Genomic DNA, 15473 nt, shown 5'->3' on the forward strand with positions numbered 1-15473 from the left:
TGAGAAATTAAAGGCTCAAAAATCCACAATGAAATGTGGACATTGATTTGATAATGCTTTAAATGATCATTCCCCAAATTGGTGATAACATTTTAAAAGGGCAAAATTACTTGGAAGTTATTTCACAACAGTATGTAAGAGTTTTGCATTGAGGACCCTGGGTGGCTAATTAACATTATCCACTTACCATCTCATTATCCTTGCTTATTGAAGTGCCTAAATGAAACAGATTCTCATCTGATTTAGTCTATTGTGCCCAACAGCTTTACAAAACCAAGTCAATGATTATTTTTAAGGCATTTGAGATTGTTAGATAAACAACTCTAACCTTATTGCATATTGCAATGCTTTAAACCATTTGCTAGGAATTATGTTCATATTATTCAGAAGTAGTAGTTAAAGCATGACAGAAGAATAACCCTATACCTGCTCCAGAGTCCCAAGAGAGGGGAGGCAGATGTGGCAAGAGCCCCCTGCCCCCCAACAGGTCTGGAGGGACAGAGCATTCCCCCACAAGAATATCCCTCCCTGCCACAGATGACCAGGCAAAATGTCTGCATACGAGGCTTATCTGTTGAAGAATAGGGAGAAATGTTTTCTAGACTAGAACGCAGCAACCCACTGCATTGCTTTCCTTTCTTTCTGTGCCTTGGGAATGGCTGAGTTTTGCTGTGGAGGGAGAAACCAAGATGAACTGAGCTGAAGGCAACATATAGATGTGGTGTCTCCAGAGTAATACAGTACTCATAAACCAGATTAAATTTGTCAGTCAAAATTCAACTGCGATGAACGCCTCCACACTTAAAAAGACTTCTGGTGTCTCTACCTTGCAAGAAGTTCTTGATAATGTGCAGTGGTGGCTGATCTTATTGAGACTAGCAGTGTAGAAGGCAGGTGCAATCATAGAATTGTAGAGTTGGAAGGGATCCTGAGGGATTTAGTGCAACCCTCTGCAATGCAATCTGTACTAGACCATACTAACAGATGGCCATCCCACCTCTGCTTAAAAACCTCCAAGGAAGGACACTACCTCTTGTGGGAGTCTGCTTCACTGTTGAACAGCTCTTACTGTCAGAAAGTTCTTCCTGATGTTTAGTGGGAATCTCCTTTCTTGTAACTTGAATCCATTGGTTCAGGTCCTACCCTCCGGAGCAGGAGAAAACAGGCTCGCTCCATCTTCCATGTGACAGCCCTTTAGGTATTTGAAGATGGCTATCTTATCTCATCATCTCATCTCATCTCAGTCTCTTTACCAGACTAAACATATCCATCTCCCTCAACTGGTCCTCATAAGGCTTGGTTTCTAGACCCCTGATCATCTGGGTCACCCTCCTCTGCACGTATTCTGGCTTGTCAATATTCTTTTTAAATTTTGGTACCCAGAAGTAGACGCAGTACTCCAGGTGTGGTCTCACCAAGGCAGACTAGAGTGGTACTATTACTTCCCTTGATCTGGACACTATACTTCTGTTGATGCAGCCTAAGATAGCATTAGCTTTTTTTTGATGCTACAACACTGTCATGGACAGAATGCGGGGAGGAACCAGCTGGGGAACCACCAAGGGAAGAAGGCTCAGAGCCTGGCGATTGGTAGTGGGACGGTGACGAGTGGTCAGAGGGAGAAGACTGGGAAGAGGAGGTGTTGGAAGCTGAAGAGGTAACAGGGTTTAGTGAGCTGAGAGAGTCTGTGGCAGAGTGAAGTCCAGAATCAGAAGCAGAAACGGAAGCAGGGAGGAGGGTGGCCAAGGAGGAGGGTGGCCAACAGGCAGTGATGAATCAGGCTGGTGAAGAATCACAGGTGTGCCCCCCCCCCGTCCTGCTGCAATAAGCTCCCCTCTCCCAGAATCAGGCAGGGTAGTGGCAGGCTCTGTTTGCTTGGAGAGGAGAGGTTTGGGGACTTCCAGTCTTGCCAGACAATTCATGGGGCAAGACCTATCAGGGGTGAGTTCTGTGCTCATTAGGCCAGACACTCAGCCAAGTCTGAAGATTGTGTTTTTGCTAATAAAGAGTTAACTTTGACCGGTGTGATTTACTGCCAGCTCACTCTTTGACAATCACACTCAAGCTTGTGGTCTAAGATCCCTAGATCCTTTTCACATCTACTGCTAAGCAAGCCAGGTGTCCCCCATCTTATATTTGTGTAGCTGGTTATTCCTGCCAAAGTGTAGAACCTTACATTTCTCCCTACTGAAATGCATTTTGTTAGTTTGGGCCCAAGTCAATGATAGGCCAAGCCAAGTACTTGTTATTGCCTCCGTTCTCTATGTTGAGTTCTCAAATGGCAATGCTGAGACTAAAAGTGGGATCATCTTTAGAATGGTCCTGGTTGTGGGCAAGCCCCCAGCCCGGTTCATCCCCCCACCCTGGCGTGGGTGGAGTAACACTTTCATGCCAGGGTGGCATCACAGTCACCCCAGACCTATCGGCCAATCATTTTTGAGCGGGGGGATTGTGAGGAGTTTAAAAGCAGCAGTGCAACATGGTTATGCATCTGCTTTGCACTGCCGAACACTCGCCCACCCGCCCTGTAATTTATGTGTTCTCTGGCCCTGCTTTGGACGTTGGTTGGTTGCCTATCTTGGGATAGGGGCCAGGTAAGATTTTTTCCATTTGGCAAATTGGCATGGGCCACTTGGTTGTCGCCTACCTCTTAGCAATCGTCACAACTTCGTAAGGTTTGGCGGTTAGGCATTGGCTCATTGAATTGTGGGTCAGGGGAGGTTAGCCATCGCCTGCCCCTCCACTGACCAAGGGTATTCCATTAAAGGAATCCAGGGCCTGATTCCTGTCCGAAATCCGCTTGAGGGGCTAGGGCCATGCCAGGCCTCTGGGAACACCGAGGAAAGCTACAGGCAGGTTCCCCTGATGTGGCTTCCTATTGAGGTGGTTTATCCTTATAAAATACCTGCAAAGCGGGCAGGAGTCCAATACAGTCTATGCCAATGCCTAAGCCAATACCACTCACGTTTCTGCAATTCAATAAAGTTGTGGCCTAAAATTTTGCCAATAACCTTAAACTAAATATTCTGTGTCCGTGTGAATTTATTTTAACAAGGGGCTTGTCTGGGGGCCTTACCACGCAAATGAGGAACCTGGTAGCCAGTGTCACCACCTGGACTGTAAGAAGGCAGGTAGGGGGGCACTGGCTGGGGACAGACTGGGCTTGGTGGGGCAGTGTGCCATTTGCCCTAGCAGACAAGCTTCCACTGATTTAATGTGAAAATGTAGGATCATTGCCACATCTAGAATTCCTTCATTATTAACCACTTTTCACAGTATTATTTTGTTGTTGGCTTTGGGTTTTATGGAATATCTGATAATGGGATATCAGAAATAAATGAGAGAATTCAGATGAGTTTTCAACACCAACAGCGTTGAGAGAAAGATAGAGTTGGAAAGGGAAGCCAGTCAGCAGCATTAAGAGTGCAGGTTGAAAAGACCTTGATCTATGTGGCTACAGTTAAAGAATCACGAAAACTAGAGTTATAGACACTATAATCAAATTAGCCACAGGGAATTTTTCCTTTCCTATTATGTCACCTAATTAGCCTAGCAAATCCCTTGGCTATGGATATGAAAAATAGGGACATGTTGCTCAAAGCTTTTGTCCTCTGCTTGTCTCCCATTAACAATTAAGGAACGTTTGCTGACATGGCCTTTGTAATATTATGTTTTGATATATTTTAAATCAAACTTTGGTTTTTTAGAACGTGACCTTCACAGAGTAACTGTTGGGTCTGTGTAATGCAATCACTTCTGCCAAATGCATGAAGAGAGAAAAGGGCATTTTGCTGAGTTCTGTGTTGTTGATCTTGAAGATAGCAACACTGTTAATTGAACAAGAGGGAACGACTGTGCGAGCACTGAATATTTAACATAGATTTTTGTTGCTCAATAGTTTAACTGTAATGAGCAGCGACAGCCTATATATTACAGGAGCAAATGTTTTATTTATATATTAATACGTGCAATGGTAGCAGTCTAAAAAACACAACTCCATTACCAGCCAGGAACATTGAACACTTCATTGTTTGTAATACACTCTCCATGGCATTCGTCTTTTTAGCAAACTTTATCAGTGACTTAGTGGCTAGAAATGTGAAGACAAAGGAAAAAATGGCGGCGGGGGGGAAATCCCTAACAACAACAAAAATATTCTGGTCTTTTCCCCAGGCCTTCACATCTCTTAATTTTCTTTGCAAGAAAGTTCCAAGATGGGCTTTAAAATACTGGTACATCTCTATTAAAAATGTTGTTTTTTCTTGTAAAATAAAAGTTGGTGTATGTAACAACTAGACTTCGGGTGCCACACTGTGGTTTTAAAAGGACTGAGTGACCTTTCAGGAATGGTACTTAAGAGCACACATAACTTGGTGCAAGTTGACCCCTGCCCACAAAAAACAATTTCCTCAAATCTAAATAATTAGGAAGAAGGCTAAAATAGGACATAGTATCAGAAATATTTTTATTCATTAGTATTGTCATCAGCTCTTTAACAACAACGCATTCCAGAGCAAAGTATTTGCTGAGGGAAGGGTCTAGCTTAGTCGCAGAGCATTGCTTTGCATGCAGAAGCTCTAGATTTAATCGCTGGCCCCTGTCTGAAGCCCTGGAGACCACTGCCAATCAGCACAGACTCTACTGAGCTAAATGTAGCTGTGATCTTCTGTATAATACAGCTTCCTGTTTTCCTATGAGCCACCAGTATAGCACCTTTCAAGCCAAAATCTTGAATGCTTCTTCAATGAACTTTTGTGAGCCATGCTCCAAATCACCTAAAAAAAAGATAGGGAACCTGTGGCTCTCCAGATGTCCCATTAGCTCTAGCCAGCAGGGCCAATAGTTACAGCTGTTGGGAGCTGTTGTACAAACAACACCTGCAGGGCCACATGTTCCCATTCCTGGCCCAACCTTTATGGTAAGCAAGTGAAGGAATTCCTTTAAACCTTTGGGCTGCAAACAGATTTTGCTGAGCTGTGACACACACACACACACACACACACACACACACACACACACACACACACACAAGGTTCTGTCATCTATGTTGTTCTAATGTTATTTAAAAGGCATTTCATTGATTTTATTGTACATTGTCTAGGACTGGTACTTAAAAATACATATAACTAAGCTCAGTTGGTTAGAGCGTGTTGTTGATCTTGCCAAGGTTTTGGGTTTGATCCCCATATAGGACAGCTGCATATACCTGCATGGCAGAGGGCTGAATTAGATGACCCTCAGGGTCCCTTCCAACTCTACAGTTCTTTGATTCTACCCTTTTACTTTGGCTTACACCTCATTTATACACTTCTCACTTGGGCCTGCTTTACATGCCATGCTTTTAAGATGTACTGTTAAAAAATGGAGAACATAACCTGCAAAGGACGTGTCGTGGGTAGAGCAGAAGTGTGCAAAATGTTTGGGGACCACTGAAGTGTATAGTGCTGTTCATTTTTTAATGATCTGTAGTCTTGCACAAATCTTTTCAGAGGGGCTAGCCATGCAAGGCTGTCACAGCAGAAACAGCAAAGGGTCTTGAGATACCTTAAAGACTCACAGATCTATTGTGGCAAACGCGGATGTGGGTGAAAGCACTGATTTTTTGCTGTTTGTTTTATTTTTACAGTATGTCCCTCCTGACCTTTGCATCTGTAACTTTGTACTGGAGCAGTCTTTATCTGTCAGGGCCCTCCAAGAGATGCTTGCCAATACAGGAGACAATTCCAGCGAAGGGGTAAGTAAAAGGATGTTTGTTTTGGTGTCATGGGATGCCAGTCATCCATGATTAAACTGCTTCTCGCCTTCCTGGCTTGACCCAGGAATCTTTCAAAAGACTGACTGTTCAGAATGAATGATATGATATTGCCAAATTTCCTTTTTGTGTGTTTATGTGTGTGTGTGTGGGGGGTGTATTTTATTTTCTCATCCCACACCTTGCAAAAAAATAAATAAATCTCAGCTGCTTCTTAAGAAATTCCAGGCAGTTTCTAAAAATAAAAATAAACCTCCCAATCCATCCTTACTTCTTCGGAGACCAATTATTATACCACCAGAAGGAAATATCTGCTGAGGAGCATCCTTTGAGGTACAGCTAGCACAAGGTGTTGAGAGTCAAGTTGCTTTGAATTTAGGTCATGTGCAGGGTAGCATTACCTTTCTATTAGGAATCACTGGAGCAGAAACGTGAGTAAAAAATTTTTGTTAAACACTTTGCACTCAAATGAGAAGAGACCTGGAGTCAGAATATTCTCGTTTCCCACCCCCACGAAGTTTTTCCCCCCTCTGGGCCAGACTTACAGAACAAAAATTTGCTTGCACCACACCAAATTTTTAATTGATAAGAAATACATTGGAGAAAAGAATCAACTCCCGGCAGCGATTGATTTATAACATAGAACACAACTGCTTCATAATGGGATCACGGGCATCCAGAAAGTATAAAGCAATGCAGCTACATAAGAATATGAATCATTCCCAAAATATAATTACAAAAGAGTCTCTTACGTATGTACCTTAAGTATGTATACAAATCCAAGAGGGGTGTGAGCTTGCTTTTGCTGGGTGATCTCGTTTATATTAGGCCTAATTTGAGACAAACAAACCCATCTCCTCATCAGCACAAAGAAGCCTTTCTCTTTTCTGTTCATGGTTCTCAGAGTTGAGAATCCCTGTTCACAGCAATATTGTCCTCACTATCACTTGATGCTCTTGCTCTCAGTTTAAAAAAAAAATTTATTCATATTCTGCATATAAATTTTTTTTTAGATACTATACTATACTGAAATGTTTAAACATTTCTTTGATTATCCTTAAATCTTCCTGCCACATTTGCCATCCTCTCCTGCCACACCAGTGTGGCATGCCACACCCTTTGAGAACCACTGTTTTTAGTCATGAATCAAACTAGTACATAGTAAGTTACCCCCTTCACACATGCAGCCAGCAGTATGGGAAAGTATGGTATAGTAAAGTAAATGATACACATGTGGATGATGCAACTAAGTGGGAGGAGCTGATCGACTGGGTCTTTCCCTTCCAATATGCACCTTGCCATGAGGAAATATGGGGACGCGGGTGGTGCTGTGGGTTAAACCACAGAGCCCAGGACTTGCTGATCAGAAGGTCGGCAGTTCGAATCCCCGCGACGGAGTGAGCTCCCGTTGCTTGGTCCCTGTTCCTGCCAACCTAGCAGTTTGAAAGCACGTCAAGTGCAAGTAGATAAATAGGTACCGCTCTGGCAGGAAGGTAAAGGGCATTTCCGTGTGCTGCTCTGGTTTGCCAGAAGCGGCTTCGTCATGCTGGCCACATGACCTGGAAGCTGTATGCCGGCTCCCTCGGCCAATGTAACTTCCCTTGTGCTGCAGCAAGGGCAGGAAGCAAGTGATGCCATAACAATAGCAGTGGTTCTGTGTTGTCAGCAGGGATGGGGACCAGCAGATTCTTATTCTAATGCTGATTCCCTCTTGTCCCATTATGAGAGCTGCTGTGTGAGCAGCACAGCCGCTGATAACACTGGATCATTAGCATGCTCAGTTTTGTTCTTAGTTGCTTGGGAGTAAGCCAGAGAACATTACCACCTCCTGGTTAAGCAGTTAAATTCCATCTTTCTTTTTCCAAGATAGGACCAAAGCGTGAACATTTTAAAAAAAACCAAAAACCTGCATTCTCTGTTTTTATACCGTACATATAAATGCGCTCTTTATCTTATCGCCACTGAAGTTTGATTTAAAGAGTTGTACATTGGGCACCTTAGAAGAGCATCTGATTAGTAGTGAGGACTTCAAATTGCCAGGTCGATATATGATATATGAATACACAGAGGCATAAACTCTGGAGTGGAAAGAAACTGGAAAGACTTGCAAAGGTTGTCTTTTCTGCTTTTACAGGGAGTTGTTAGATAGCTGGACAGTTAAACAAATGTACGCAAGAAGTATGCAGTTTTATGCTTTGATTTCTGTATAGAGAATTAAAACATCACATTTACCTGTATGTAAGAATATCACTTTAAAGTAAATAAGCTATTATATATGCATTCATTTTTTCTACAAACAGACTATATTAAACAAATTTAAAATAATATAGTCAACATTGGGACTAATATGTCAATTCAGTCTAATTTTTTAATTTTAAACACTCATTCGCAATCAGCAACACTAATATTGTATATGAGACAATATCACTTATGTCATGGTGGAAACTTGCAAATAAGATAAAAACAAAGAGGAAGGATGAATAAAAGGATATAGGTAAGGACAGGAGCATGGCAGGAGAGATTGACTAAATTTTGTGCTTTCACTAATGGAAGCCTCCATCTTATCCTCTTTAGTCCAAGAGTCTTTCGAACAAAAGGCACCGCCTAATTGCCTGTCCATTTTTAAGGTTTTGTATTCAACCATGAGTACTAGAAACATGCTTGTTTATCAGTCGAACGAGTACATACTGGATATTGCATTAGATGTGTCTCATAGTCTGAGCATGACACTGCAGTAAACTAGAGTAAACAACCCCAGTTGCTTGGCAGTAGCTCTCTGAGTGCAATAGAGATATGTGCAGAGAGTTGTTCTGGAATTGCAGTGCATGATCAAGCCTTATTATGTCTCGAGTCCTCTATTACCAGGGCAGAATGTGGTTTCATATGTGCATCTCTCCCCTTTAATGGGGCATATCCACATGACATTGTCCCTATTCCAGTGTTGCCCCAGACCTTTCTCCCTTTAAATGTGTTGTTTTCTGACCCTTGGAAAGTCCAAAAAATCCAGGATTAAAAAACAACAACAGCAACAACAACAACAACAGCGCCCTGCATTAAAAGGGGAAAGGTCTGTCACAACTGGGATGGGGTTCCCATTTTGCTCCAGTGTGGTTAAGCTAATAGTGGCAACAGGCAACTATCCTGGGATAAAATGTTTTATGCATTCATACACAGAGATACTGCTCTGGTTTGCATTTCACATTGAAGTATAGTTTACATTAAACCATGGTTTATGGTGCTGTTCGAACTGGGCCACTGAATGTTGCTTGAATTGATTGTCTAAAGTCTTTTGACATGAGGGCTGCAACAAATTAAAACACCAAATGTGCTTCCTTGTGCCTGTTTGTACTGCCTGACAAGCCAGCCTGTCTATCTTATGAGCTGGCCTGTTATTTCCCATGCAGCTGTTTTTGTTCTCTCTGCATAAGCTGTTTGATTTACCCTTATTTTTTATTTATATGTTTAATCATGGAATAATTTTTGATCCATCTTCCTGTAAACAGAGCATAAAGAAACTCTTGACTATTGCAGCAACATGGAAAAAACCCCACTATAATTATGCAAATCAGCTTTCCTGCAGCAAAATGTCCCTACAGTTTCCCCCTTACGGGGCATCTAGAAGGCACCTGCCAAAATCAATGCTAGAGAAAAGTAGAGTTGTGATGGATAAAACCTGCGTTAGAATGCAAGGATCCTCAGAAGTAGTAAATAGGACACATAAATATAAATACTGGCAGCAGTTTTCTTTTTGAATAAATGATAAATTATTCCAACTTGCTTCGTGATTAAAAGGGGGGGGGGCTCTCCCTTGACTGGGAATTTTCATGCTTCTCTGGGCTTATTATTCTTTAAATATACTTTTAACATTTTCCTCTTTCTTTCAGCAGTAACATAAAAGTAGTGCATTAATTTGCCAGAAACTGTGGAATAACAAGTAGACCGTAAGGGTTCCTTTGGGCAGGAAAAGCCAGAGGGAATTGTTTTTAAGCAGGAAAATGGAAGCTGAGCAACTGTATCCTATTTGGGTTGTGTACTGTTTACTTATGATGGGGAAATGTCTGTTAGAAAAATTGCAGGCGTGTCTGAACGGTGTGCGGGATAGAATGGTGCAGTGTTTGAATGCTTAAAGATGTGTGATTTTTACACATGACCTGCATCAACAGATGTTTTAAAAATTTGTTTTATTTGCATCTCATCCTTCCTGCAAGGAGCTTCAAGCACCATGCATTGGATTCGCAAGCCTAGGTCCGTTTGGACCATCTGCTCATATATGGGAAAACATGGTTGATATCCTATGACCAGCTGTCTGGGAATAAGTCCAACTGTATTCAGGGGCACTTTGTTGAAGTACACATCCCTAGGTCTCCCAAGTTGCACTACATCACATGGAAGTTGTTGTTGTAGTTGTTGCTTATTACCCACCTTTCACCCTAACATCCTAGGGAGGGTTAAAGCAAAACACAGTATTAAAATCAGTTTAAGACAGATTAAAATCACAGAGGGACGCGGGTGGCAGTGTGGGTTAAACCACAGAGCCTAGGACTTGCCGATCAGAAGGCCGGCGGTTTGAATCCCCGCGATGGGTTGAGCTCCCGTTGCTCGGTCCCTGCTCCTGCCAATCTGGCAGTTCAAAAGCACGTCAAAGTGCAAGTAGATAAACAGGTACCGCTCCGGAGGGAAGGTAAATGGCATTTCAGTGCGCTGCTCTTGTCTGCCAGAAGCAGCTTAGTCATGCTGGCCACATGACCCGGAAGCTGTACGCTGGCTCCCTTGGCCAATAAAGCGAGATGAGTGCTGAAACCCCAGAGTCGGTCATGACTGGACCTAATGGTCAGGGGTCCCTTTACCTTTACTTTACTAAAATCACAGAAACTAGCTGGGTCCTAAAACTACACATGTCAAGTGTCAATAGTGTAAAGAGGTGCTTCTGGGTAGTGAACAGCTATCTGGAACCATCTGCCATAGGACAGTTTATAAAGCACATCCTACTTTTAAAGGACTTTTAAACCACCACCACCCCATTTGTATACTTTGTGTCATTTTAACCAGTGCTAAATCCCTCCATTTCCACACGTTGCTAATCCTGCCATTCATCCCTGCTTGTCAGACGAAATGCTTCAGGTATGAATGGCAGGTTTTCACCAGAGCCACATTTCAATGGGTTGTGATTGTGTTTTAACACTAGGCTTCTTTATGCAGTAGTTCTTACCAGATGAGCAATATTCCAATTGAATTGAAAGTCTATGTCTCACAGTGTAGAGTTTGGGTATAGCCAACATAACATGTGAGATGAATGATGTTTAAATAAATGCAAAGCAAAAAGTAGAAATAACAGTTGTCACTCTTTTTCTACTCAACTTGGGTCACTAATAGCTGACATAGTAATAGATCACACACATTTATTACCCCACATGACAAGGGGAATGTTCATTAAGTGTGGCTCTTCTCCTCTCAATGAACAAATACGATGGGAAGCTGTTGTAACTGGACATACAGCTATAAAAGGCACAGAAGTTGTCAGTCGACTGCTGCTGGTGCAGCGTAGCCTCAGCTATTGAAATAATCAGGGATCAAAAGAAAGTTTGAAGAGCCAGTTGCATTGATAGAAGAGTGGGAAAGGTCTGTAAAAGGCAGGGGCACCATTTAGGCAAGAACTTTATGATTTAGTCCTACACATGTCTATTCTCGAGAGCTCCATTGAGTTTAATTGGACTTACACCTGAGCAGATGTGAATAGGACTGTAGCCCTAAAGCTTGCCTTTCTGCGTATTTTGTGAAGTGGCTGTAGGAGCTTCTTGAGTGTGTTAGTTTCCCTACTAGCAGAAGTGCCAGTGAACTGCACCATTTCCTAACCACTCTGGTGAGAAGCTGTGGGTGAGATCTGTATCTTCCTGCTTTGCCTCTTACAGCAGAAAAGTGGAAAGAGATACACCACAGGGGAATCCTGTTCTCCCCCCCCCACTCTGCCTCATTCCATCACTGTCCTGCCCCCTTTCAGCACCAAAAACAACCCATGTTCCAGTAGTTGCATGTGTGCGATTGTGTGCAAGTGAGAAAGTGCCTGTATTTTATTTGAGTGTTTTCTCTTCCGCTTCTCATAAGATTTGAATAAGCTCTGAGCTGAGCAATGAGTGGGACATTGCTAGCATGGTTTATATTGGTTACGTATACTATACAAAGTGACTTAGGTTATATTAGGGTCACATCAGGATGATTGGTGCACTAACGAAATCATGCTGGAGTTATTTATTATCCTGGTTTCAGCCGTATATGTGTTCTAGTGGAACACAAAATGGAATAACTTCACAAGTGTCACAGCCCGTCTCTGTAATATAAAACTAACAGTAGCTTGGAACATTCTGACATGGGCGATAGAAAAGGAAATGCAAGTGTTGTTCTCATGGAAGGTTTGTGAATCTCTATGGAGAGAGAGAGAGAGAGAGAGAGAGAGAGAGAGAGAGAGAGAGAGAGAATGAATGATGCCCTGGTCCTATATGAACCTGTCTATTCACTTAGTTCAGGAACAGGGACCATGTGGTCCTCCAGACATTGGATTCCAGAAGTTTCCAGCTCCCACAGGTGCCAGTCAGCATGGCAAATGATGATGGGTGTTGTAGCCCAACAGGGAGGGGCCATGCCGTCCCTGTTCCTGACACAGAGATTTATCACAGACTCTTCAGGAAATTTGTTTAAACTCTATGTAGATAGGTACAAGGCAACTTGGAACTGGGCCTTCTCTATTGTGGTCTCCTTATTATCATGGAACACATTCCCTGCTCCCCACTTGGCACATGCATTTTTTTATTTGTTTTCTCCTCAAGTCTTTGATTTAATAACATCATGCTCTTTTGCTATCCATGCTGCTCTTGATTCCGCCTTGTTCTGTTAGTAACTGTTTCACAACATTTTTATATTTATTCTTTTATATATTTGTTGACTGTAAGCCACCTTGAACACATTTCACATTTCACAATAAACCATAGTTTATCATGATGCATAGCAAGCCTCAGGCTTATGCACCCCTCTTCCCCTCTCTTCTTCCCATGCGGCCGGGAGGAAGACTTTAGAAGCTTTTTCTGTCAATTTTTGTAAACCATGGCTTCTTGTTTGTCCAAAATGAGGGCCTGGTTTAACAGTGATCATTTGCAAAACAAACCAACTTCAAAACATGGATAAGAACCCATGCTGGCATGTTTAAACTCATCATGGTCTAGCATGATCATTGCCCATGATATAAATATTTTTTCTTCAGTAAAGTTGTCCATATTTAGTGGGAAGATCTGGCACATTTCTTTGTGTTGGGGAAGTGCTTGCAGGTGTGAACGGGCAGATTCCTGGGTGCAGCAAGAGGTAGGCAGCTGCTGCTTTGTCTAAACTATGGATGTGAGTCTGGCATGTGTATGAACTTCTTTTATTATTGTAAATAAGAGTCCTGATTAGCATACCAGATTTATAGACTTAATTGTCAAAAAAGAGAGAGACCACTTTAAGACTTCAAGGCCGTTGATTAATACATTTTATGCTTTTGGTAAGCAAAGGGAGGAGGGGGAGATAAAGAATTCACCTGGAGGGCATCATTGTAAGGAAAGCTACAAGGAAGAAGAACAGTAAATGTGCCAGCTAAAATATCCCAGTGGGTTTTCATGGTAAACGCAAGAGCAGCTATCTTATATGCTGACCACTTTCTTTGGTCTCATAAATGTGATTATGTAAAGCTGCTGCAGTACTATGGCAGTAATTTACTATTCCCTGCAGCTCAATTTTATATTTAGCGTGCTGCATACAAGTTGGTTTCTTGGAAGCATCAGCTTTTGAAGATAATGAATGTTAAATATAGTGGACACAATCTACCTGCGTAAACCCTATTGCAATGATACTTAGATCTTAAATAACTCCTGTTATTATTATTATCATTAACAACAAGAACTTCCTGGTGGATTGTGCCCATCATTATTGCTTATTTTAGTTAAATATTAAAACACGTTCCTTCAATATGTATATGCCTAAATATTGTTTTGAGTTTCTGCTTTAATATGTCACACACACACGCACACACACACACACACTATTTGTGAGACTAAATTTTTATTTACCATTTTGTTTTCAACTTTGCTAGCCTAGAGAGCTCTCCGAATGGGTATGTTCTTAATTCGTTTGTCTGATCTTCAGCCATCGCATGAAACTCAATCCATTTGTACCTGTGATAAATGAAACTTTTTGCTTGTCAATGTTCATTCTGTATGCTGGTTGTTCCATGTGGTTTTTTGTTGTGGCTATAAAACCTCAGGACTAATGATCGGCCATGAGATATGGGCCTTTGCTGAACTTTCTTTTGCGCTTTACAATCACTGGCATTTGAAGCTATCAATAAAAGGTCTTTGGCATTTTTAAGTTTCTGAGAGCTGTTATACCTAGTGCAATGCAGTCCTGAACATGTTTTCTATGAAGTACAGTTCACTTATTTCAATGGGATTTGTGCATGGGACTGCAGTCTACATATTTAAAATTTAGCTGTCACACAACATATAAGGATAAAATCAACAAATGATCCATAAAAACATAGTTAAAAACATAAATAAAACATCTGTAAATATCAATAAAAACTGATACGTTAAAAGGGGGGAAATTTTGTAAAGCCCTGTCTCAACATTAAAAGTTTTCAAAAGACATCTGAAAGGAGACAGATGGTTCCTGCTGAACCTCTACTGGCAGGGAGTTCCACAGGGCAGGGCCTGACACACCAAATGCTCAGCAGCCAAAGATCAGGGGCATGAGGAACCACCAGAAGTTCCCCATCACAGGGTCTCATTGATCGAGGTGGAGCATAAGTAACCGGGCCTGAATTGTTTAGGGCTTTGTGGGTTGACACAAATGCCTTGAACCTGGCCTGGTAATAAGGGAGTGACAGTTGCTCTGAAGGACTGTCCCTCTTTAACAGTAGCAGGGGTAAACTTTGGCCTTTCAAATTTCAGCAGTGCCCTGGTGCGAACCAAAAATTTGGCGGCGACACCTCTCGCCTTCTGCTCTGCTCAATTTACTGCATCATAGTTGCAATGCCCTGCGGCGCCCCCTGGGCTTGGTGCCCAGTGCAGCGGAACCTGCCGCGCTGCCCTAAATCCGCCTCTAACAGTAGGACACAGGACCGCCCTACTGCCATGTTTGGCACTTTTCTACTCTCTGCCAATGTTTGCCTTTGAGCAAGCAATGGAGGAAAGGAGCATGTTTGTAGTGGCACAGAGAGTAGTGACACAAATCATCACTCTGTTGGCAGCTGGGAAACTGAAGGAGAGGGTGGACTCAACAACAAAGGTTTAAAAGATAAAATACATATATTTATCAATGCAGGACTGAGTGCATCAGTACCATCTGGTATGGTTTGGGGGTGGTGAGGGCACTGTGGCATTGATCCTGATAGTCCTATCCATGGAAATCTGTCAACTCATTATATTATGAAGAATCCCAGCACAGCAGGCGAGAGTTTGCACCTGGTTATTCTTATGCATTCACTGGTTTTCCTTCTCTGGAATCCCACACAGAGTTTGAGAAAAATCTGCTGGTCAGCAGAGCAGTCAGCCCCCCCCCCCCCAATCCTTTGGTGCAATACTAAATCATCACACTGTGTTAATTTTATTTTCCCAATCCACTGGGAAATTAGTGATTACTTAAGAACTTAACCCTCCAAGGAGGCAGATGCCCACATAAGTGGGAATGAAATTCTTTA

The 15473-nt window shown here is 42.2% G+C and overlaps 1 protein-coding gene across 1 annotated transcript in view; it reads left to right on the forward strand.

The window, feature by feature from the left end:
- RYR3 (ryanodine receptor 3) overlaps nt 1-15473 on the forward strand; it is a 280012-nt gene that overhangs the window by 59295 nt on the left and 205244 nt on the right. Inside the window, exon 3 of the mRNA XM_081207175.1 lies at nt 5627-5734. Within this exon, the coding sequence (XP_081063301.1) occupies nt 5627-5734 (108 nt within the window). The remainder of the gene's footprint in view (nt 1-5626; nt 5735-15473) is intronic.

This window comes from Podarcis bocagei (assembly GCF_964188305.1).
Source record: "Podarcis bocagei genome assembly, chromosome: 1".
Classification (NCBI taxonomy): Eukaryota; Metazoa; Chordata; class Lepidosauria; order Squamata; family Lacertidae; genus Podarcis; species Podarcis bocagei.